The sequence below is a fragment of the Bufo gargarizans genome, chromosome 3 (assembly GCF_014858855.1).
Source record: "Bufo gargarizans isolate SCDJY-AF-19 chromosome 3, ASM1485885v1, whole genome shotgun sequence".
Taxonomy (NCBI): Eukaryota; Metazoa; Chordata; class Amphibia; order Anura; family Bufonidae; genus Bufo; species Bufo gargarizans.
In genome coordinates this window covers 519,190,059-519,214,203 of record NC_058082.1, presented here as the reverse complement: position 1 = coordinate 519,214,203, position 24,145 = coordinate 519,190,059, and the positions used below count along the sequence as shown (strand labels likewise).

General features: G+C 41.7%; 1 protein-coding gene across 1 annotated transcript in view; it reads right to left on the bottom strand.

The window, feature by feature from the left end:
• Window positions 1–24,145, bottom strand: part of POLA1 (DNA polymerase alpha 1, catalytic subunit) — a 370,264-nt gene that overhangs the window by 238,580 nt on the left and 107,539 nt on the right. The window contains 4 exon segments of the mRNA XM_044284006.1: window positions 16,061–16,183; window positions 16,600–16,749; window positions 17,486–17,610; window positions 19,248–19,347. Of these exon segments, the coding sequence (XP_044139941.1) occupies window positions 16,061–16,183; window positions 16,600–16,749; window positions 17,486–17,610; window positions 19,248–19,347 (498 nt within the window).

Sequence of the window (24,145 nt, the reverse complement as noted above, 5' to 3'; positions counted from 1 at the left end):
CTAGTAACAGAAGGGGGGGTCCAGAGTTAGCTGAGCTCCCGAGCCTGATAAAACAACTGCTTCTACATAGCTACCTGTGTGTCTGTAAGAGTGGTTTCCCCCTACTTATTTATTCTGTGAACTCCAGAGCTGAAAAGAAACCTAGTGGGAAGTAAATGAGAGGATGTCACAGTAGTACAGTGCTGGCAGATTTCACAGAAGGGAGACGCCCTTTGCCCCTGAGTGAAATGTATCTAGCTGTGCAGCTGAAACTGAATAATATGGCTGAAAAAGCCCAAAAATCACCTGTTCCTTCAGTACAAAGAAGCACAGCCACTGTGCAAACCTTTTTGAAAACTCAGGTATGCTTTAAGTGACGTGTTTTTAATAAATTTATCCAAATTATTCCATCTATGACCTTTACTTAAAATGTGAGCTATTGGTTACTAGATAACATATCCTAGAACTCCTAATTCAATGAGCAAGTTATTTGCTTCCAGTTCTGCGTGTTTTAACTGGATGCGCCTGAACTGGCTATAAACATTGCTTTATATCGTTGTCTATTTTGTTCCATATCCAAGAGCACAGCATTTGTTTTGTCCTAAATGATTGAAAACCATAAAATGAGCAAGTCATAGCCACTTCTCTCCAACAACTGGCACTGGAAGGCACATTCATAGCAAAACTCAGTAATGCTGGACATGAATGTGCAGACATATTCTGTACTCTTAAAGGTGTTGTCTCAATTCAGCAAATAGTATTTATCATGTAGAGAAAGTTATTACAAGTCACTTACTAGTGTATTGTGATTATCCATATTCCCTCCTTTGCTGGCTTAATTCATTTTTCCATCACATTGTACACTGCTCGTTTCCATGGTTATGGCCACCCTGAAATCCATCAGTGGTGGTCGTGCATGCACACTATAGGAAATAGAAACGGCCTATGTGTGCTCCCAGAGGCCCGACCACCAGATAGGCTGAAGCTCTTTCCTATAATGTGCAAGCACGGCCACTGCTGATGGATTACAGGGTGGTCGTAACTATGGAAATGAGCAGTGTATAATGGGAAAAATAAATCAAGCCAGCAAAGGAAGCAATATGGCTAAAAATACATTAGTAGGTGGCTTGTATTAACTATATCTGCATGATAAATGCCACTTGATGCAGTGAGACAACCCCTTTAATGAGAACAGAAATATTGTAGCATTAATGTTTTGAAGGCAGTTTTAGCTTTAGTCTGCTTTGGAATACTTTTACTGCAAATTCTTCAAAAATTTGCATGCGGTTTGTTAAATTTGTTAACAAATCCTTGATCCCAAATTCCTAAGCCATTATGGCTAAGCATCAATAGTGCTGTTTTGGAAACCAGCAGGATGTCTGCAAGCAGTATGGCAGCCAGAGGCTAGGTCAGCATATTCAGATAAGGCAAACTCTGACTTTAAGGAAATGCATTGATCTCATTAAAGGTGGATTTAGACCGGGAAATATTTGTCGATCACCCAATAAACAAATGAAACGCTCGTTCATCAGGTGACCCTGTTGTGCGTGCAGCAGGTAAATTATCGTTTAAGGGCAGCAGATTATGCTGGATAAACAGCGATCTGCTGCCCAGAAACAATACAGCTGTATGAGAACGAGGGATCACAATAGCGATCACTCGTTCTCATACTGTGGTGGTGAATGCTGGATGTAAATGCAGAGCTTCACCATTTAACAAGCAGCCGAATGTCGGGAAGGAACGCTTTGTTCCCGCCAATCGGCTGCTACTCAGCCTGTCTAAATGCATATTAAGAATCTCTTAAATCGAGAAAGCAATCTTACAATTTGGGGGAGGTCATCATTTTCACTAGAGCATAGTTAAATACAATGAATTGCACATTAACTAGTGGCAACGTACAGCAAGACAAATATAGAACAGAAGTCAAAAGCATTACTATGAAGGGGACGAGCGTCTGTGGTCTTTTATTAAAGGGATTTACAAAGTTCCAAAGTGATTTATGACTTGCATGTGCCAAGCAAAACAGAACATAAGACGACTGGATCACAGGATGAAAAAAAAATCTGGCATTGAATGTGTTACCTAAAGCTACATTAGGGAAAGAGGAACACTCAAATAACTTGAAGACGTTCTTCCTATATCAAAGAAAACAAGCTTGGAAATCTGTTCTAAACATTCCCCACTAAGTGGCTAAGAATACAATATTGGGAGCTATGGATTGTACTGAGGTAAAGTGCCAATGCCACATGCACAGAATTGTAAGTCACTGCCATATCTACATTACTGCTAAGCCCCTGTCCTGGTGTACATGTAACAAAGAACATGTTTACAGAATATGCCCGCCTACCCAATCATTTAATAAGCCCCACGGTATCAAAATAGAAAAATGAAGCTACATTGCAAATAATTCTTGAAGAAAATCTGCTACCATCCGCAAACGCTATCAAAGAGAATGTGTCACTGAAATGTTTTTTTCTGACAGTCAAAGGTATAAAGTGAAACATCCTTTTTTTCTAATCTTTTTTTTAATTTTCTGATTACAGATGTTTTATTCTATTTGCTGAACATGATTATGGGGGCAGCCATCTTGACTGAACTGGTGTTAACAGCATTTTAAAATCTGCTTTACAGGAGCCACCATGGGCCATAGACACAATAGACAGGAGAGGACTTCTGGAAGTTTTATATACATGCTCTGTGACCCGTGCAGAGATCAGGAGGAAGTCTCACCTATTGTGAATGGTGGATCCTGTGTTGTCTACATATAGGCGATATTTGCTCTTCATTACACAATTAGAGTGACAGATAACGGCAGTAATGGGATCTGTACAACCCAAGAAGGGTCTATTATTAGGCTTAGCAACCAGTGTGAAAACTGCAGGATTTAATTTCATTTTATTATAAATATATATATATATATATATATATATATATATATATATATATATATATATATATATATATATACACATACATACACACACGTAAAATTAAAAATATAAAAAATAAATAAAAATGTTTACCATAAATATATTATTTAAATAATAGGTAATTTTCTGTAGTCCCATTTCTACGGGAGTTCTGGAGAGCAGAGCATTTCATAAAGATGTACGCGTTCAAGGGCAGAATTTCACTTTAGTCACTGTATAATGAAGTTTTGCAACTTTCTAATAAACATAGGGGATACATGTACAAAGTGACTTTGAACTAACAGATTTTAGTCCTGAACAACAGCTCAAAAGAAAATGGACATGAACCGTATTTTTATATGTAAACATCGTGGTTTTGGAGCATGCTCAAAAAATTACTTGACAGGTAAGAAGAACACCTGGAAAAAGATCCCACAGAGTTTTACTTTAAAGATAATCTGTCACCTCGATTAAGCACTAATCAGCCCTAATGCATTCTGAGTGGATGCGGATCCGCTCAGAATGCATCAGTCTGGCAGCGTTTGGGCTCCGCTCAGCCTGGCCGTGAGGAGGCAAACGGATCCGTCCAGACTTACAATGTAAGTCAATGGGGGCGGATCCGTTTGAATTTGACACAATATGGCTCAATTTTCAAACTGATCCGTCCCCCATTGACTTTCAATGTAAAGTCTGGATGGATCCGTCTGCGGCTACTTTCCCACTTAGAATTTTTTTTTACAATATAATGCAGATGGATCCGCTCTGAACGGATCCATCGTCTGCATTATATGAGCGGATCCGTCTCAGACTTATCCGCTCTGAACGCAAATGTGAAAGTAGCCTAACAGGGTGCTCTCCTTTACTTCAGGGCTCATTATCTCTGCATATAGATTTTTTTCAATGGCGTGAACAAAAATCCATCCAGATTTTTCCTGGAATATGTGAATAACCCATTCACTTGGTTGTGAAATGTTAACAGATATTATAAGGATTTAGCTGCATTAAGTCTGACTTGGAAACATAGCTGCAGTTTTCGATAATCTTCATACCCACGCCGTAAAGGCAACATGAGCACTCGGCTATTTCTGGCAGTCCCACAGAGAATGGATGGAGGAGCAAAGTGCAAGCACAACCTGCTGTGACATCAGGACGGGGACATGGCACCCCCAATCGGGGGATCAGTAGGGGACTCACAGCGATCAGTTATCCCCTATATCCTATGGACATGGGGCTAACTTTAAAACTTTCCACAACCCCTTTAAGTTGTTGGGGCTACTTTGTAGTTGGTCTCCACCTTCATCAGGAAAACCAAATTTGCAAGAAAAATCCAGCGCACGCCGTGAGAAAGCTGCTGTCATCGGCTTATGTTCTAAATAAAACCTCTACCATTTTACACTGTGCGCACAGGGTGGAGTTTTTTCACATGTTGATGGGGAAACTGTTTATGAGCTTCGAATGTGATTTTTGCAACTGAAAAAGCCAGTTTTCACCTGCTGAATGATTGGCAGAGGTTAGCCATGTGACCATACCCTCCGAAAGCCACATACAGCCAAAACTTCTCCCATGGCTGCCAAAAGCCACACAATTTTGAAGGACGGACCTCTGCCCACCAGTAGCCCATACTGCAGTCAGAATACGCAAACTAGGCCTTGAGCTGGTTGCAGATTTATCACTTGAGTCTAACAATTTTCTTTTGGAGCCAGACAAACTAATAAATGAGTATGAGCACTCAATGCACCTATCCAGTGTTCATAGACTGAAGGCTCTGTACAGAAAAAAACCAAGCATGCAGGATTTCTCCATCCAGTCCTATCTGACATCAGGTAATACATTTGATGTATCGGATGAATATGTACGATTCTACAGAAAACTCTGTAGAGCCGAATCGCCATATATATGTGAAGAGGCTATTTATTATTATGCTTTATTTACATAGACCAGGATAACTTTTGGGCAGCTGCAAGTCACATATCCTTATCCAGGTAGACAAACCAGTTAATCCGGCACCAAGGGAGGCTTTCTACCATATGCTCTGACACATCAGTTAGTTACTGAAGACAGTCTTCCCAGATGACATCAGAGTATAATGAATTACTGACCGGTAGCTTTCAACTGAATGGAAAACTGATAGGTTTATGAGGTAGCAAAAGTGTCGCCGAAAGCTGCAGTGAAACAATAAGAATTTCTTTCCTGGCATTTTTATGATGGTCTGATGAGAAGTGCTTATTCGCATGCCTGGAATGCTATCCTGTAAAATGATACTCCTCACAAACTGGTAAAATTAACGTCTACAAAGAAGAACACAAGACATGCCACTAATGCCTGGTAAGGACAACACATGAGACCTCAATTATACTTGGATCTGTGTCAATCTTCGGTAGAAGCAATCCCACGTGGAATAAAGATCGTCCAAACCTTGAAATTGATTAAAACTGGAAACCTTGCACAAATTAATAGGAGAAGGCAGAGCAGCTTCGGTTGGTGTGACGGGTAGTAGGCATCACATTTTCATATTGAAATAATTAATCAAAGCGACAATGATAGTAAATTCCACATTTATTCTGGCTGAAAGGCCATCCACCCACCTGTCTTGTGTCATGAAGACGACATTTAATACACCAAACATTACCGGACGTCACGCATGTTACTTAGGCCTCTGCACAGCAGATTTCTAGGCGCCCTTGTGAGACAGGCTACAAAACAACTGTGCATAAGACAAATAAAACCATATTATATTATGTATAAAAGTATATTATGTTCCGGAAAGCAAATAGTACATCGCATGGGCACTTTTTAGTGTTCTGCACAGGGCAGGCCCCATACGGTAGCTTACTGTACAGCACTGTACAAAAAAAACTTCCTTCCAAACACCTCCCCACCCTGCTGGCCATCCGCTGACAGACAGGAATAGACATCCTATCAGAAGATGCTGCGTTCCTGTACTGCATTAGTTCCAGATAACAGATTAACCAGATTAAAGGGGTTTTCCATAACAGGAAGTGATGGGAAACCACCAATCACCCTCTTATCCTATATTGATGAGGGGGCCCATGTACAGGACACCTTACTGCTATGCAAATGGTAAATTCTGCTGCAAGAGCCAAACATAACACCTACTGTGCAGACTTTACTACAGACTTCCAAATATCACTGACATTTCTTGCCTTGTCTGAACACAAATATGGAAACTGTGCCAATTATTGATTCTGGATTCTGTCACATTGAACATGCTGTCCACTTTTCAGAAATGTTAAAGGGGTTGGCCACTTTCTGGCTACTTGTGACCATAGTGTAGGTAAGATGACTATATCGCACTAATATAGCCTTTGTTGATATTCTGCATCATTTTTTACACTTTAGAAGCCCTGTATCGCAAGTCTTTTGTGCAGGCAGCATACAGTGCCTGTCCGTAAGATGGCTGCTGAAGGAGGGTCATGTGACCAGGCGACTGCACTAAACTCCAAACAGTGCAGGTGGCAGGTGCATGTATTTGAATGACTTACCTGGACACATGACCCTCCATCAGCAGCCATGTTGTGGACAGGACCTCTCAGTGGAACACACAAAAGACATGACAAACAAGGGGACACACCATATGAAAAATGACACAAAGTGCCATATAGACATCAGGGTAAGTTCACATGTTTTATGCCTCTGTTTGACGTATACATTAGAAACAAAAAATGCAAAAACACAGCACGCCACGTTCTTGTATCCTGCAAAGTGTGAAAAAAAAAACATGTGTTAAACGGATGCCTTTAGATTGATGCCATACAGTGGGTTCCATTGTAAAAAATATAAATGTGGTATATTTATTTCCCCGCCCCACCTAACATATACGTCAAACTGAAGCATAAAACATGATGTGAACCCACCCATATTGGGTGGGCCGTCCTGCTCAGAATTTACCAATATCTACATAGAGATGCTTGTCAAATACTGAGAGCCCATAAAATTACTCCTAAAGTCCAGAAAGAGTAGGAGTTTAAATGAATAGATGACCAGCTAGGCCCTCAACCTATTCATCAAGTATCATCTTAAAGGTTATTTGTGCTACTAAAAATGGCTGTCACATCCTTCCATCTGAACTGTCCTGATTAATTAGTTCTCCATTACTGAATTAACCCGTGAAGGAGTCCGTCCTTAACACTTCAGTCAGGTTAGATAGTAATCTATATACTCTATTCTAGGAAGGGGGAGTGGGGAGACAAAGCCGGAATGACCTTCATGGTCCAACAACTGGTGCGTAAGGAACAGCACAAGCATGAATGTCTGGCATGCCGGCAGTGCTTTGATGACGGTCACATGACAATCACATGCTACCATTACAATTTTTGCTATTGTTTCAATTGAGCCATTTCATTGCCATGCCGCACTACAATAACAGTGAAGTTAAAGGAGAGCCTCTTAAAAGAAGTCCTTAAGAAATTATTCATGACCTGAAGATGAAACGGTGGGACCATCATTTCTGAAAATGCTACAGTTAGGTATAGGAAAAGGGAATAACATAGCACATGGCTACCGAGGTACTAGAAAAGACTGACTGCTTATTAACTTTACAGGTTCTGCAAATACAAAACTTTTCAAAGATGATCACAATCATGTTTCATGTATCAGTATCATGCTGGTGTACACAGGCCCAGATTTAGTAATCCTGTAGATGGCATAAGCTTAGCCAGGCCGCCTAGACCTGCACCAGATTTATCACAGGGGTTAAGGCTTGGCTTACTTTAAGACAGATTTTTACACCAAAATAACGAACAAACTATAGATGTGCCAAACTCTGCCACGTTTTCAACATATTCTGATGAAAACACATTAGTAAATCTGGGCCAGTTATTTCAGACTGATCAATGGCATGATGCAGTTTGTGCATTGGTAATGTCTCACTTCCCCCATAGACACTAAGGGGAAAAAAATTATGGTGGAAACGCTGGCTAGCACCAAATTCTAAAATATCAACACTGCAGTGTGCTGACGCATTTTTCTCTTTTATATCAGGAGAAGCCAGAAGTTTCTTAACATGGTCCACTATGGAGCATGCTAAATACTGTGTGATACTACAGGAGCCATTCCTGGTTAGGGTACTTTCACACTTGAGGCAGAGTTATCCGGCAGGCAGTTCCGTCGACAGAACTGCCTGCTGGATCCGGCAATCTGCATGCAAAAGGACATCATTTATAGACAGATCCAGATGTGGCTCCGTTTCACAAATGCATTGCAAGAACGGATCAGTCTGTCCGTTTGTCATACGGACAAGCGGATCAATTTCTATCTTTTTTCAAATTTTTGAAGGTCTGCGCATGCGCGCAGACCGGAAGGACATGTCCAGCATTGCTCTATTTTTACATTCCTATGCAAAAAAAGAAATAAAAATGCCAGCAAATGTTCCAGCAAGTGTTCCGTTTTTTTGGCCAGAGATAAAACCACAGCATGCTGCGGTATTATCTCCTTCCTGAAATGGTAAAAAGACTGAACTGAAGTCATCCTGATGCATCCTGTACGGACTGCTCTCCATTCAGAATGCATGGGGATATAACTGATCAGTTCTTTTCCGGTATTGAGCTCCTAGGAAGGAACTCCATACCGGAAAAGAAAACCGCTAGTGTGAAAGTATCATTAGCTTTTCATTTCTGTAGTTTGCCCAGTATCGGTGCATACACATGGCCTCCAAAAAATATGAGACTGTTTTATGAGGCTAAAAGTCCACTTTAGATATAATACTGAGCGATAACTAAGGGGGCTATCGTGGGGCTCTTTCACACAAGTGATGCAAATGGTATCAGGGTTTGTTCAAGAACAAACTGATGGTTTTGCCCACAAGTTCCATCAGTTTTTTCTGCGATTGCATTCAGTGAGTGCGTTTTCCCATCCGGATTGTACGGATACACATGTGAATAATAGCAATCTACCTCTGCTGGCAACCATCAGTCAAAGACGCATTGCATCAAGCAAGCCCCATTTACTTCTAGGGAGCCAGAGCTGCGAGGAAAACGCACAATATAGAACATGCTGCGATTTTCCCTGAACACAGAGAAGACGCATGAAAAACGACACTCGTGTGCAAACATACTGACTGAAATTAATGGGTTAGGATTCAGTCCGGATGCTCTGCATTTGCTACATGTATTGCATCCAGACCAAAAACTTGCTCTAGTGAATGAACCCCTACACCACAGTGTCCACGTTCAGAGCACATCTATCTTTATACACCTTTGCCCCTTTTGATGTTAACAGTATGCAGATGTACGTGTGTGTGAAGATATACGAGAATACACAAACAAAAATGTCTACCTATATTTAGAAACAGGTTGTTTCTATCGTATTCTAATTTTTATTACTCATTTTACTTTATATATGAGCTTTTTTTTTTTCTTTTTTGTATTAATCAAAAAATATTGGATAATAAAAAGTTACCAAAAAATAAAAATAAAATACAGCTTGCATCCAGGGGCCTGTCTGTATTATTACACTTCACAATGATGCAGAATGCACTGTTATTACAAGTTACATGTATGTATCAGGACACTATCAATGGAAATCTAATTCTAATGCAAATGCAATAAAATCCGAGGGGAAAATCAAGACTGAAAACTATAATGTAAATCCCAGCCATGCAGTTATGTACAATTATAAAAATGTAGGTTCAGGTACATAAGGAAACTTGAGCACAAGATACAGTACCTAAAAACTGGAATTACATTTTTCAGGGCTCCACTGAGAACAGTCGAACAACTATACAGAAATTCTGGGAACAATGAGAGCGCTATAAATAAAAATTAAAAAGAAAAATGGAAAGATGCAACAGTTGTGAAGACGGTGTGGGTTTCAGTTATGTCAGAAGTAGAAAGGGCAGGGGCGAAACAAATCTCCACCAATAGCAAGATCTTTGTGATAATCTATCATACATGCTTGGCATGCCCTGTGTAACAGAGAAAGGTTGCTGGGCTTAGCCAAAAGGTTCTGCCTTGTTATCTAGACCAGCTGCTGCGAGAGAAGGGGGGAAAATAACATTGACCAAAAGTACATTACAAAACCTAGAAAGATTGAGCCATCAAAAAAGAAAAAATTACAAGGATATGAAACATTGTGTCAAATAAGGCTATGGACCTATGTGCTAACCATTAATTCAAGTGTACCATCACAGTTCTGACTATTTGCCTGTCAGAAGGCCCAAATGACAAAATAGTGGTAAAGAATCTATGTTCATCACAGACCACCACCATTAAAACTTAGCCTTTATTTGAAAATGTGTATAAAGCATACTAAAGTACTATATAGTGTGATGTCAGCATTTGGGTAGCCCTTGAAATTAAGAAGGGAAAATCTGATCCCTAGGTTGTCCCTATGCTACATACCCTGCCTAACTGCAAAGAAAAAGGGGGTCAGTCAGCACATCCCAATGCGCAGGGGCACATTGCTATGGCTGAGAACACTGTAAAACAAAAAAACATACAATGCAACAGCTCTCTGCAAACCAAATAAAGTACAAAAATGCATAGTAATTGATAATGCTATACTTATAAATTAGAGATGCTTGACAAATACATTTTGTACCAAATTTTTTAAGCCCGTCTGCCGCACGTCAAGGCGATCTCTGTAAGACAGGTTCCTAACACTAAATTCTACCTGTTATGTGCCATGACGGCTACCATACAATAGGCTACTTTCACACTCTCGTTTTGTGCGGATTCGTCATGGACGGATCCGTTTAGATAATACAACCGTCTGCATCCGTTCAGAACGGATACGTTTGTATTATGTTTAACATAGCCAAGACGCATCCGTCTTGAACACCATTGAATATCAATGGAGGACGGATCCGTTTTCTATTGTTCCAGATTGTGTCAGTGAAAACTGATCCGTCCCGATTGACTTACATTGTGTGCCAGGACGGATCAGTTTGGCTCCGTTTCGTCAAGTGGACAGCAAAAGGCTGCAAGCAGCGTTTTGGTGTCCATCTCCAAAGCAGAATGGAGACTGAACTTATGCAAACTGATGCATTCTGAGCGGATCCTTTTCTATTCAGAAAGCATTAAGGCAAAACTGATCCATTTTGGACCGCTTGTGAGAGCCCTGAACGGATCTCACAAACGGAAAGCCAAAACGCAAGTGTGAAAGTAGACTGACACGTAATGGCCGTCCCAATAGGAGCGATCCCGTGTCAGGGACCTCCTGTATTCCCTAGCACAAGGATAGACACCACCACAAATATCAAGAAGAGATGGTGATATTTATATTAAAAAAAAAAAAAAAAACGGACCGCAAAGTCCACTATTGTAAATAGAAGATAGAAGATGTTTCTCACAATGTTGAACAATATAATGGGCACAAAAATGTAAATTATATAAATATCCTAGGTCAATAAATCTCCTGTGGTGTACATGGAATATGCCATTTCCAAATACAGTTATCCCTTTCCAGATACAATTGAGCCAGCACGTTTCGCCCTGTTAATACTGGCTCATGAGAGAACACTATTAATTGATAAAATTCTCTATGCTATTGATTGAACCTAGTATATAGATGATATGTTCACAATGTAAACAGTAAACGGTCTCACAAAACACTGCTACACATTGAACCTCTTGTATATAAAAGACACTGGTCAATAGTGGAAGGGTCTCCAAACCTCTTTGCAATGTAGCCATATGGCCCGGAAAATAGGGGTATAAACATATAGGTGAATTGTGGATTGTTCAACTCACACTAAAATTGCACCCAGCAATTGATAAATAACGATCCCAAAGCTTGTGCAGCCAATGGATCAAGCCAAATAGAGCCACTCAGAGGATCATGGTAGATGGTGCCTCAGTAATGGCTAGGCCTACATTTCTGGTGGATGTAACAGGTGCAGGTTTAATGGTGGTGGTCTGTGATAAACAGATTCTTTACCACTATTATTTACTTAATTCAAGCAGACACTAGCCTGAACATTTACTGCACTTCCAACATTTTTCTCATATGTTGTACTTTTGCACATTAGACACTGAAAAGTAAAAAAATGAAACAGTAATGGCAACAAACCAGTAAACTTAAAAATAAAATATGGGAAGAATATTAACTATCTCCTTGGTGCCCCAAGAGCAAACATTTGGGGACATCTACCTTTATTTCAACAGTAAACCGACTTGTCAGCACTGTTATCTGAATGCACCTGACATGTCATTATTAAATTATTTTTTTCTTACCCATGAGCAGCAATGTAACAGTATTAGGAATACAAACTATGGAGTTGCTGGGTACTGCCACAGCAGTTTTGTAAGGTGAGGTTCTGCCACAAAGTTTTTATAGTTTTTTTTTTCCCCCTATAAAAAAAAGTCTATGGGAAAACGCATGGCAAAATGCCACACCCTGCGCATGTTACAACACAAATTGCAGGAAACTCTCATAAAAATCCACATTTATGGGCAGAGGCACAATGCCGGCTAGATGTACGGGCTGGCACATGCGCATTAAACCCTCGTGTCTTTGCCCATAATGGGGAATGAAGCGCGCACGAGCAGCGAATCTTGTGGAGGGCGCAGGATTTCTGAAGAACCTAGGGCAGCCCAGAAGGGTGAAAGGGGAGGGGTTTCATATGAAAAGCGACGAGGGGCCTGGGCACTGGCCACTTGAACGCCGCCCATGGGCACCTTCAGAACCTAACATATTGAATAAAAATTGTTTTTTTAGCGAAAATAAGCGACGGACAGCTATACGGTAAGTAGCATTCCAATATGGGGACTATAATGCAGATAATGGTGTTAGTGTTTTATAATGGTCAGTTTAGGTGAAAGACTCCCTTTAAGGTATACATTGGGCAAAAGGCATAGTACACTAAAGTGTAAAAGGTTGGGAAAAAGGCTGGAAAAGGTTGGTGTTGAGTGAACTGTCCACTACAACTGGTCCCTGTTCAGACCCACTTTAGTTTGCATATAAACCAAAGGTTGGGTCACATTTATATTTGGAAGAGAAGGGCAATGCTGTATGAATTTCTCTTGGTTTTTCAAGTGCTTTCAGTACTATCAAGAAGAAATTGTTTAAGGGAACCTGCCTTTACTATGACTGGTTACCGGAGGGTAGCAAAGTGTAAAGACAGACCCACTGATTTATAGTACTGACATGCTGAAGCCCGAAGATAGATCTAATGAGGCTCACCCTCCTCCTCCTCCAGAAGATGACTGACCACTTTCTATCCTATGGACTACAGGAAAGAAACCTGCCCATCATCATCCTGAAATTAGAGGGTCTGTCACTGCACTATGCTGTCATCAGTGAGGGCAGCATAGTGCAGGTTCCCTTTAAGTTAGAAGCAGACGGCTGTTGGGGAACATGAATTTCTGATACTTTGTTATGTAGCACTGGAGGACCACAGGTGATGGGAAGATAGAAGAACAATACTGATTTATGTAATCTTCAGAAATTCTCAGATGATTCTTTTGCTGGCTGCCTTGATTGGGGGGGGGAGATTTGATTTGGAAGACAGGAAATTAGCGGGTGCTTTTGTGGAATGGTGTCAGATTTATAGCTTAATTTTTTTAACTGGCCAAAATGAAGGAATTGACTGTGATTTTGGTAAGAATAAAGATGATGGAGCCTAAGATTGAAGGGTACATGTGGATAAGGTTTATAAAAAAGGAGATTAACATTCCTTTATTTCCTCTAGAAGCTCAAGTCTCTTAAAGGGAATGTATCATCAGAAAACGACCTATTGCTTAATCATGTTTTTATGTTAACATATTTTTAAAACATTGTGGGTGTTTTGTGTTCAATTTTTCCATGTCACTATCGATGTTTAAAAAGAATGTATATAATCCTGAAATTTCCACACTGGCCACTATGTGTATGTTGTTACCTGTATAGAACAGGAAATCATGGCCTATTAGACCTAGTGGCCAGAGTGAAAATTGCAGGATGATATACATTTTTAAATATAGTGACATGGGGGAAAAAAAAAAAAAAAAAAAAAAAAAAACCTTAAACAAAAAAAAAAACACATTGGTCATGTGACGCAAGGGGAGCAGGTCACATCTGCGACAGACATGCGTCGTCTTGCTCCCTGTCAACAGATGTGCGGCAGGGTGAGGAAGAGGTGGCCTGGAGTATTAGACACCGAACCAGCGTCAGGGACCAGGTAAGCGTGATCACTACTGCAGTCGGCCGCTCTGCGAGCTCTGTCTTACTCTTAATAATCATATATTAATATATATTGGTGGTTGTTTATTATATGTAATATGCTGCAAATACCTGTTTTAGGGATTAATAAATTTCTCTCTCAAATTTGGATGAGAGGAAAAAAAGTCCGGTCTGCACAATTTTTCTTTTCTTTTTTACATTTTCTTGCAAAATGTCCATCACAAAATAAACAGAGACGCAACATTGCCTAGATTGTTAAAACTTTGTACAGTCATTGTGAAGTGTGACAATATGCAATTTGTAGCAAAATAGAAAAAGTTTAGCAACATGAATACCAAAAGTTCAACAAGAAATTACATGGTAGTTTCAGGCAACATTTATTTCAACACAGAGAGAAAAGGTGGGGGGGGGGATGTACGCAAATGACAACTAAAGAAAAAAATATGGAAGACAGCTGCAAGAACCAAGACTGGCACCAGAACGTAATAGGGGAATAGGATAGTTCCATCAGTTACTGAACAAGCCAGAAATCCGCTGGCAAATTATGAAACAATAATTATGTATCAAATGTAAGGATATACAATATATATCTGTGTGGTGGGCACAGCTGTATTACCATACCGTCCCAGACATACTGATTACCACAATCATGTAAACTCGAATAGTCATGGTCCAAGATCAAAAGGAATAAGAGAGGGCACAGAGCTCATTTAATAGGGGTGGTCTATGATGCAGTAATATAAAACTAAAGGATTTCAAAATATATATAAACAAAAAAAAAAAAAAAAATCACTCACACAATAAGTAAAAGGCATGTGTATAAAAGAAAGTTATCCTGGTATATTACACCAAAAACTTAAACACTTCCAAAAATTTAATGGACAGTCAGCACAATCCCCAAATTAAATTTCAACGCTAATACATTAGATTTGGATCAATTCATCCAAGACGGTTGTGCTGTTAAAAAAAAATAATAATAAAGAGAACAGAAGTTGCTGATATTGTAAGAAATGTTGATTGAGTCATCCAATTAACTCAGAGAAGGGGGCAGAAAAACAAAAACTAATTGGAACCCTTTCATACTTTATTACAAGACTCCTCAGCAGTGAAAACAAAAGTTCAGATGCATGAAATCTCTTAATTGTTTAATGATCTAAAAGTATCTATCGCCACCTAGTGAAAGATCTGGTATGTGAACCTTCTAGCCTGCCAGAGTGCACAAGCCATCTGAACAGACCTGGTGTAAGCCAGCAAATACTTTCTCCTTCACAACTGATCACCCTGCAATAGCGCAATAACAAGGATGTATTTAACCGTGCGGTAACACCATTAAAATAAAAGCATACATTTCTACTGCGAATAGCCACATTCCTGAAGCTAGAACAGAAACCACAGCAATTTGCAGGAAACGGCACATTCGGTTTTTGGGCTACTGGCAAAGAAAAGCAGCGCAACTACACAGTGCAAATACGCTGTAAATGATACCAAAAAAAATGCAAAATGGTCAGCGAAACATGTTGCTCTAACATCACATTATAAAGTAGGTAATCAATTTATTTTTGTTTATTTGTAGCACAATATTAAAAGGGAAAAGCTATGGAAATGGGGGTATGAGGCACAATGCCACATCGGTGACACAAACCGTGGGCATGGTCCTCGTCGTCACAATAAATGGCATTTGAAAGAGGGCAGACACCTCAGTATTAGAAGTCATACTATTACACTTGTGTCGTTATGTTTGAGAGAGATTCATATGACCATATACAGTTTTTACGAATCTTAAAATTTAAAAACAATATTCAAGGCAAATTTCATATCAACTCCCCTACGAAATGCACAGTTAATCGGGAGGATTATTCAGCCAATATATTTAATTAAGGAAGACTCAATGTGTGAGGAAGAGAAGTTAAGAACGTCAATATCGAAACTACAGAGAAGACACGGCTTTAAGCTTTTACTACCAATGTGACGTGAATTTCATCAGCTCTGTAGTCCCTATCCCCCCCCCTAACAGCAGAGCACAACGGACAGGAATCTAAAACGTGATCACTTACCTCGCGCCCTTGATGAGTGACCAGAGCAGCAAGAGGCTTGGCATAGAATCTGCTGTAAGAAAAGCCCAGGCAGCCATACATGCTGTTGGCAGTCAGCTTCAGAGCCTTCTGTCTGATGTCATACTGAACAGAAACACAAAGTAGAAGGAAAAAAATGGGTGAAGTAAACATATCCGTAAACAAAAAAAAAAAAAAAAAAAAGGGTCTGAGAAGGGGGTCAGAAATGACGTATGAAAACTTAAGGGCCACTACACCTACATACACAAAAAAGAAATTCTGATGCTGGCAAAATGAAGTTTGCACAATCTGCAAACCGCGCACCAATGTTTAACGGGGAAAGAAAAAAATTAGCTTTTTTAATAACGCACTGTACATGTAATTTTCATTGTGCATGTTATAATTATGAATTGCTTATTTTATGAAACACATTGGTGACACTATTGTGCAGGGCATGTACAGCATATACATTAGGAAGAGTTTGTAGGGAACAGTAGATGCACGACCCCCTTACAACAGACGGGCCTTCTGCGCATCATTACCTGCAGGTACATGTCTGGATTGAGGTCAGGCTGCTTCATCAATTGCTTGACGTGACGTCTTCTCTCCACTAGTTTGCGGATCTCACGAGGCAAGATTCCCATTTCCAGATCTGAATTAGGTAGCTCCGGAATCTCGTCTTGATCCTCACCCTGCAGAAAAACAGAAAATACAGAAGACCAGCATTAAGACACAAAATCCTTCATTCAGCTTCACCCTCTCTGCAAACACAGGAGCGCATTGCAAGCAGCAACATTTCATAGTCTCGTGCAGCTATAATCGGTCCTAAACCGCTGTCCCCGCTCAAATGTGCTGATTATCTTGCAAGACGCCAAGCAGCAAAAGAGAAAAATCAGAATCTAGCAGACTGCTTCCACGAGCACTAGCAATTTTATTCATAAAGGGAAAACATAGCTTGTTATCAACTGGATAGCAGCACAATTAACCCATTGCTTATGGCAGGCTTGCAGGAATAGGTTCTGTCGTTTTAAGCACAAGCTAGTTACGTGGTGTGCTGCATAGATAAGGTAAGCAGAAGTGACACAGCTCATAAGGACTGACCAATCGTTAACTTTTTGGTCTGTAATAGTAACAGCTCAGTTTAGAGAAGATTAAGGACTACAAGCAAACGACTACATTATGTTCACATGCCAACGATAAAACTGGCCAGTGCTAGACCATTAATTTTCTGGATCGCCTGATCTGTACAATTAGAATCCAAAAGGTAATTATGCTGTATGTCACACAAGTCTAAGAGAATGCGCTGTCTGACACGGATCACTTTCTCAGCAGATATCATTTACATAAATGTAGCGTTATCAGAGGAATACTTGGACACACGCACTTGTATAAATGGTTGTGCCAGCGATCACTATGCAGCTCACTAACCTCTTTTGCATTCTGAGCATTCGCAGCTGTTCGATGCACTGTGGTGAAACAGATGTTATACTCTTGTATAATGGACGGGTACAAGCTGTTGAAATCCAGAAGCAAAATGAACTTGTCATAAAACCCTAAAAGGGAAATGTAGAATATGAAGTTATTCTGACAAATCTGTAAAGCAAACAAATCGGCTCATCCTCACAACTCCAAATCAAGATACTCACGAAATTAACAGACCCGTTCAATATGGAACATGTGTAAACCTACAGGAGCGTTCTGAGGTTGTAAGGTAGAAATGGGGGTACATATTATAGGGGAAAACAAATACCTGAAAATACTTACCGCCCTGCACCATAAGGGCATGTTCCCACAAGGCGGATATGCTGCAGATTTTCACCAAGGAAATTGCAGGGTTTTACGGTAGCAGAAAATTGGATGACATAATGAGATCTAATCCAAACAATGTAGAAATTGACCTACAGTATGCATTTAAATCCACATCCGTTCTGCAGATCTCCACCACTGATTTCACCCTTGGCAATGCAGTAAATCCACCTAAAAATCTGCCACAAACCCACCTGTAACTCATTCACATTTTGATGCAAATACATTGCAGATATTTTTATGGAATTTGTTATATGGAACAGACCCTTAGTGTTCAGCGTGTTGTGGATTTTGTTTAAAGGGGGTTGTCCACCTTTTATTAAGTGAAGGCCTGTCCTCAAAGTCCATTGGAGCTGCACTATAGTGACAAGCTGAACCTACTACAAAGTAGCTGTCTGCTTCCCGTGCGGGAGCTATGGCCGAACAGCTGATTAGCGGAGGTGGACGCAGACTGACGTGCACATTACTATACAGATTAAGTATCAGGGGCACTACTGAATGAAGCTAAGAGAATATTTCACAACTGAACTTTTTTGTAATAACTAATGCTGATTTCTATTAAAGGGGCTGTCCGAGTGTTTAACACTGATGATCTATTCTGAGGATAGGTCATCAGTATCTGATCGGTGGGGTCCGAATATCAGCTGTTTGAAGAGACTGTGCTGCTCCTTGTGCACTGTAGTCTCTTCCTAGGCCATGTGACATCATGTTCATCAGTCACATGGCCTAGGAACAGCATTGCCCCATTCAAGGGCATTAGGCTGAGCTGCAATACAGAGCACAGCTGCTATTCAGTGGACAGTGCTGTGCTTAGTAAGGTGTGAGGAGGCCATGGCACTACCTGGAGCGACACTGATCATAGGTCAGCAGTATTAAACACTATGACAAAACCTTTAACATTGCACAAGACTGTTTTGCAAGCCACAAAACACAGATACCGGTTGTGTGCGTTCCGCGGAATGGAACGGCCAGCCCATAATAGAACAGCCCTATCCTTGTCCCCAACGCAGACAACAGGACATGTTTTATTTTTTTTGCTGAACAAACATGCAGACACAGAACGCACACGGAGTAATTTCAGTTTTTTTGAGGCCCCGTTGAAGTGAATGGTTCCACATATGGGGATCAAAAAATAAATAAAAAAAAAAGGAATGGATACTTTCGTGTGCATGAGCCCTTATAGAAATATGCAGCTTCATCAGTTCTACATGTTAAAAGAGAACACATTTTTAGTTTCCATTCACATTCAAATATGACTCAAAACTGGTGAAAAATTGATAAACAGAAAAATGTAACTTTACATTACTCAATGTTTAAGATTTATTAACATAAAACTGGAAACCATTTAAAAGGGAAGGTAAAAAATATCAAATCAATTTCTCACCAACTTTTGGATCCAGAACTAACCCCCCAGCATAAGCAGCCTTCCGGCGACCTTTTTTGTTTTTATTTTGATCTACATCCAAGTCATCATCATCATCGACCTGTAATAAGTAGCAGAGTATGACAGACTTAGTCCCCCATTAAAACAGGTCAATACCACAAGTATAATCGCTCCAAAAACAGAAATACAAAAGACAATAACCTGTACAATATTTGTAAGCTTAAAGCTATGAAAGAAAATTAGGAATAAGTTAAAAAAAACGAGTGTTACCATTTCAGGGGGTGTGTCCGCACAGCCCAACACTATGCAATCAATGCCACCAGTAATATTACTAGTCATACCCAGCAGACAATATTTACAGACATTTCTAAGAGGAATTGCAGATTAATGACACAATGTAGAAGTCTAAGAGAAGATGCTTCAGAATTATTTCATAGCAAAATGCAAGTATTTATTACAGCAGAAAAGTCAGGAGAGCTGATATCTGGTTCAGAACCAAGGCTTTTTCGGCCTTTGGGTTCAGAAACTGTTTTAGCTGTTGGGCCAGTAGTCATTTTTTGGGAACTTATTCTAGGAATAATGCAGGTTTCTTTCCAGATCACTTTTTATACACATAGGTTATGCTTTTTTATTGTTGCGCATTTTTGTATTTACTTTTTTTTCACTTTATCAGAAAAACCCCATTGGGGGACTTAATTTTATTTATCTTCCAATTTTTTACTCTACAAGATTCCACTGTGGAGTCCCACTTACAAGGAGAATCTGCCCCATCACAGTAACAATCATGCCTCTTAGAGCAGGAATGGGTCTACTTAGACCTAGTAGAAGCCTTCTAGTACTAGCATTCCAGCCTCCTGATAGAAGTTTCCCAGGGATCAAGTAAAAACCCCTTCTGTCTTCTCTACAGGAGCAAACCTAACATTCGGCTGCCTAATCTCTCAGGCAGCCAGCTCAGGAACCTGGACCTATACGTACTTACAGAGGACAGTGCTTAACCAGTCCACAGACTGTAAACATCCAGGAGGTCTGCACCTATCTTTTCAAGAACATTTTGAAAAATCCCACAGAATTCCCCTCGCCACAAAAAGAGCAGATGTTTTTAGCAATTTATGAATACTGATAATTATCATGCTCTATTCATCTCTGGATATATTCAGTGTAGTGTAAGGCCACCTGATGCAGGTAAAATTTAGTTTTGTTTTTTTACCACAAAACATAGATTTGGAAAAAAGGAGATCTTGTATAACTTACCAGTAAAATCTCTTTCTCGCTCTTCATTGGGGGACACAGGAACCGTGGGTATAGCTATGTCCTCTAGGAGGCGTTGACACTAGTAAAAGCTGTTAGCTCCTCCCCCGGCAGCTATACCCCCTCCAGCCTGGAGAGAGAGCTTCAGTTTGTGTACAAGCCGTAGGAAAAGCAAGCTAACCAAAGAGAAAACATGGAACACCAACCATGTCAAAGGACCCAACTGGGTCCAAACCAGCAACAGCTACAACAGTGGCCAGACAACAATATTGGGTGGGTGCTGTGTCCCCCAATGAAGAGCGATAAAGATTTTACTGGCAAGTTATACAAAAATCTTATTTTCTCGCCCATATTCGTTGGGGGACACAGGAACCTTGGGACGTCCGAAAGCAGTCCACAGGGAGGGAAAAAGCCACAGACCCATGGAAGCAATCGTCCCTGCAGGCATCTAAGAACTGTCGCCTGCAAGACCCACGACCCACGCAGCGACCGTCGATGCATAAGTATGCACCTGGTAATTTCTTGTGAACATGTGTATGGAGGACTGGAACCGCCTTACACAACTGTGCAGCCAAAGTGCGATTCCGCCTAGCCCAAGAAGCGCTCACCGCTTTGGGAGAGTAAGCTGTGACATCTAAGGGTTGAACCCTGCTCCGGCGCAGTATGCGTCAGCACTTGCAGACCGAATCCAACTTGCAATTGCCCATTGGAGGCTGCCAATCCCTAGCGAGGACCTTCCGGAGAGAAAAAGGGGTCCGTACGCCGAGAGGGACTGGAGGCTGCTAATAATGAGTAGAACTCTGACAACGTCCATAATGTAACTCCCTTCCGTAGGGTGCAAAGGAAGGAAGGACAATTTTGTCATTGATATGGAAGTCAGAGACCACCTTCGGGAGAAAAAGGAATGAGTCGGAGAACTGCTGTATCATTGAGAAGAACCAGGAAGGGGATCTTGCAAAAGTGCACACCCAACTTAGACACCCGCCTGATGGATGTGATAGTCACAAGAAAAGCTACCTTCTAGGACAGGAGCCGGAGTAAGAACTCCCAAAGGGCTCAAGTGGAGAAGTTTGGAAGGCTGAGAGAACTACATACAGACCCCAAGGCTGAAAGGACGGTACAAAGGAACCGTATGTGCCCCTCCCAGAAGGAAGGTCACCATGGGCACCAGGGAAACCAGAGTACACTGGCAGCTGCCCCAGGACATAAGCGCCAATACCTGACCCATCAAGGAACTAAAGCTAAACCAAGGTCCAACCCTGAATGTAGAAGGATAGGACCGTGGGGAACGAAAAAAAAAGGAAAGGAGGGGGATGTCCTGGCTTTCATAGAAGCCCAGGAAGGACCTCCAGGTCCCACAATAGATCCTGGGAGATGCAGACTTCCTGGCCTGAATCATAGTGTGGAAGACATCCACTGAAAAGCCTCTCCACGTCAGAATGGAGGTTTTAATAGCCATGCCGTCATCAAAAGCTGATGCAAGACCGGATCCCGAAAGAAGGTAGTCTGAGTGGCAGTGACCAAGGGACGTCTCCAGGAAGGAGAACAAGGTCAGCATACCACGCGCGACGGTGTCAACTCGGAGCGACTAGGATTTGTCGGAATATCCTCCATCCGGATCCTCCGTAGAACCATGGGAAGGAGGAGTGGAACCATGGGAAGAATCACGCAAGTGGGGGAGAACTCCCACCAAGGAGAATCAGGGCGTCCACGTCGCATGCTTCCTGAACTCTGGCTCTGGAGAGAAAGGTGGGAAGCTTTCGTGTAGATACCGTTAGCACACCCAGACCAATGGAAGAGTCTCTGTAGGGGAAGGAATGTGGAGGGCGCCACAGCCCACCAGTCAGAACGGATCGTGCCTGGAATGGAAGGCCACCAAACTAATACCCTGTGCAAATGCAGATGAGGTAAGGTAGCAACGTAGGAACTACCAAGACATGCGGAATGGCTATGAACCTTGAGCCAGAGGAGGAAAAGACAGGAAAGGAATAGGCTAGGTTTAAGCCCATTCCCAGTCTGAGATCGGTGCTATACAGAAGTAGCCAAGGATTAAGGTGCTGTGCAAAAAACTTCGCCTGAGGAGGAAGCCAGGCAAGGGGAGTCGCACTGTATTGGTAGCCCCATACCCTCGCAGAGGAGGGGGTCACCAGCAGAGGCCACCAAATTCAGTGTTAAAAGAGTCCACCGCCTGACGAAAGAGCTGTGCAGAGCTGTGAGCAACACTGCTTCCACAGTAGTAGGGGGACGAAGTGCAGCCCAGCAAGCCACAAGGAGGCAATGCAAAGCCCCTGCGCAAGCAGATTATCGCATCTGCCGGACCGCAGAGGGACCAAGTACCGCGAAATGAGCCCGCCCAGCAACGGATGGGGGCTCCACCCCGCGAGCCGGGCAAAAAAACATGGCGGCCGAAACACCATGTGGTGCACGGCAGTGTCGTTCCTGGTGCCGTTTAGTCTGCTCCAGATCTCTGGTCATGCAGTAAGTGCCGTCCAGCCCAATAGTTATTGTGATCTCCGCTAGCAAGCGTCCCCTCTGCACTGAGTGCACAACATGGTCTGGCTGTGCGCTCGGCCACCATAGAAAAACGCCTGCCAGGCGGTTATACTGACATTAACTCCCCATGTGCCGCCCTGCTATGGAAAGAGTGTCGGGCTTCCTGGCTGAATAAAACCTGCCAGAAGGGGAAGAAGGGAATGGCTGCAGGGTGCTGGGCTGAGCACTGTGCCTTGTTAACCTCTGCATTACTGCCACCAGGTAGGGAGGGAGGGGGCGACCCAGGAGAAACATACTCACCCAAGTCCTGTGTACTCACCTCTTTTCATCCTCTTTACGTCCCTGTCGCCATTTTCACCCTTCCTCTGGTCCAGAAGGGTCACCCTTTCAGCCACTGGGACCGTAGTGGCAGGAATCTGGAATTAAGGGACTTCGAAGGGTGACCCCTTGGCTGGCGGGATGCAGGGAGCGAGGATGCCCTGGTCCACCTTGTTATCTGTGGGGGAGGCACTGGCGCAACTCGACCCCGGGAGAACAGGGAGGCGAGGGGTCCACTGTTTTCCCATCTGAAAAAGAAGGAAAAAAATTAACTAAAATAAAAAATCTTCAGGAGATCCCTGATATACAATGGAACTCTACAGTGAATGGCATCAGTCTGAGGCATCCGTTTAACACTTTTTGTATACGTTAAACTAATGGGAAAAATGTGATGTGAACCCAGCCCTAGAAACACTTGCTACTTTCTCATTTGCAAAACCTTATGTCTTGTTCTTCTTGCTGTTGCAATGTCATTGTTGGGGAGTGTAATAAGCAGACACTTCCTGTTTTGGAGAGAAAATTTTTCTTTATTCGTCTCAATAAGATCTCAGGCCAGTTATGGCAATCATTTAGCTCCGGAGTGGGTGCAATCTTTAAAGGGAACTTGTCACATTGAACCTTTAAATTGACTTAGCCCTTTGATTGACAGGGCTAGACATCTCATGTAGCCACATTCTTGCATTTGTGCCACCCATACCAAGTAGATCACTTAAATGATATTACACCACACCCTGTACCCATGTACCTCCTTTATTCTCAGCATACACCCCCAATATCGTGAATATGTAAACACTTTATGAGCCCCTCCAAAAAAACTGCTGGTGACATAATGGCCTTAT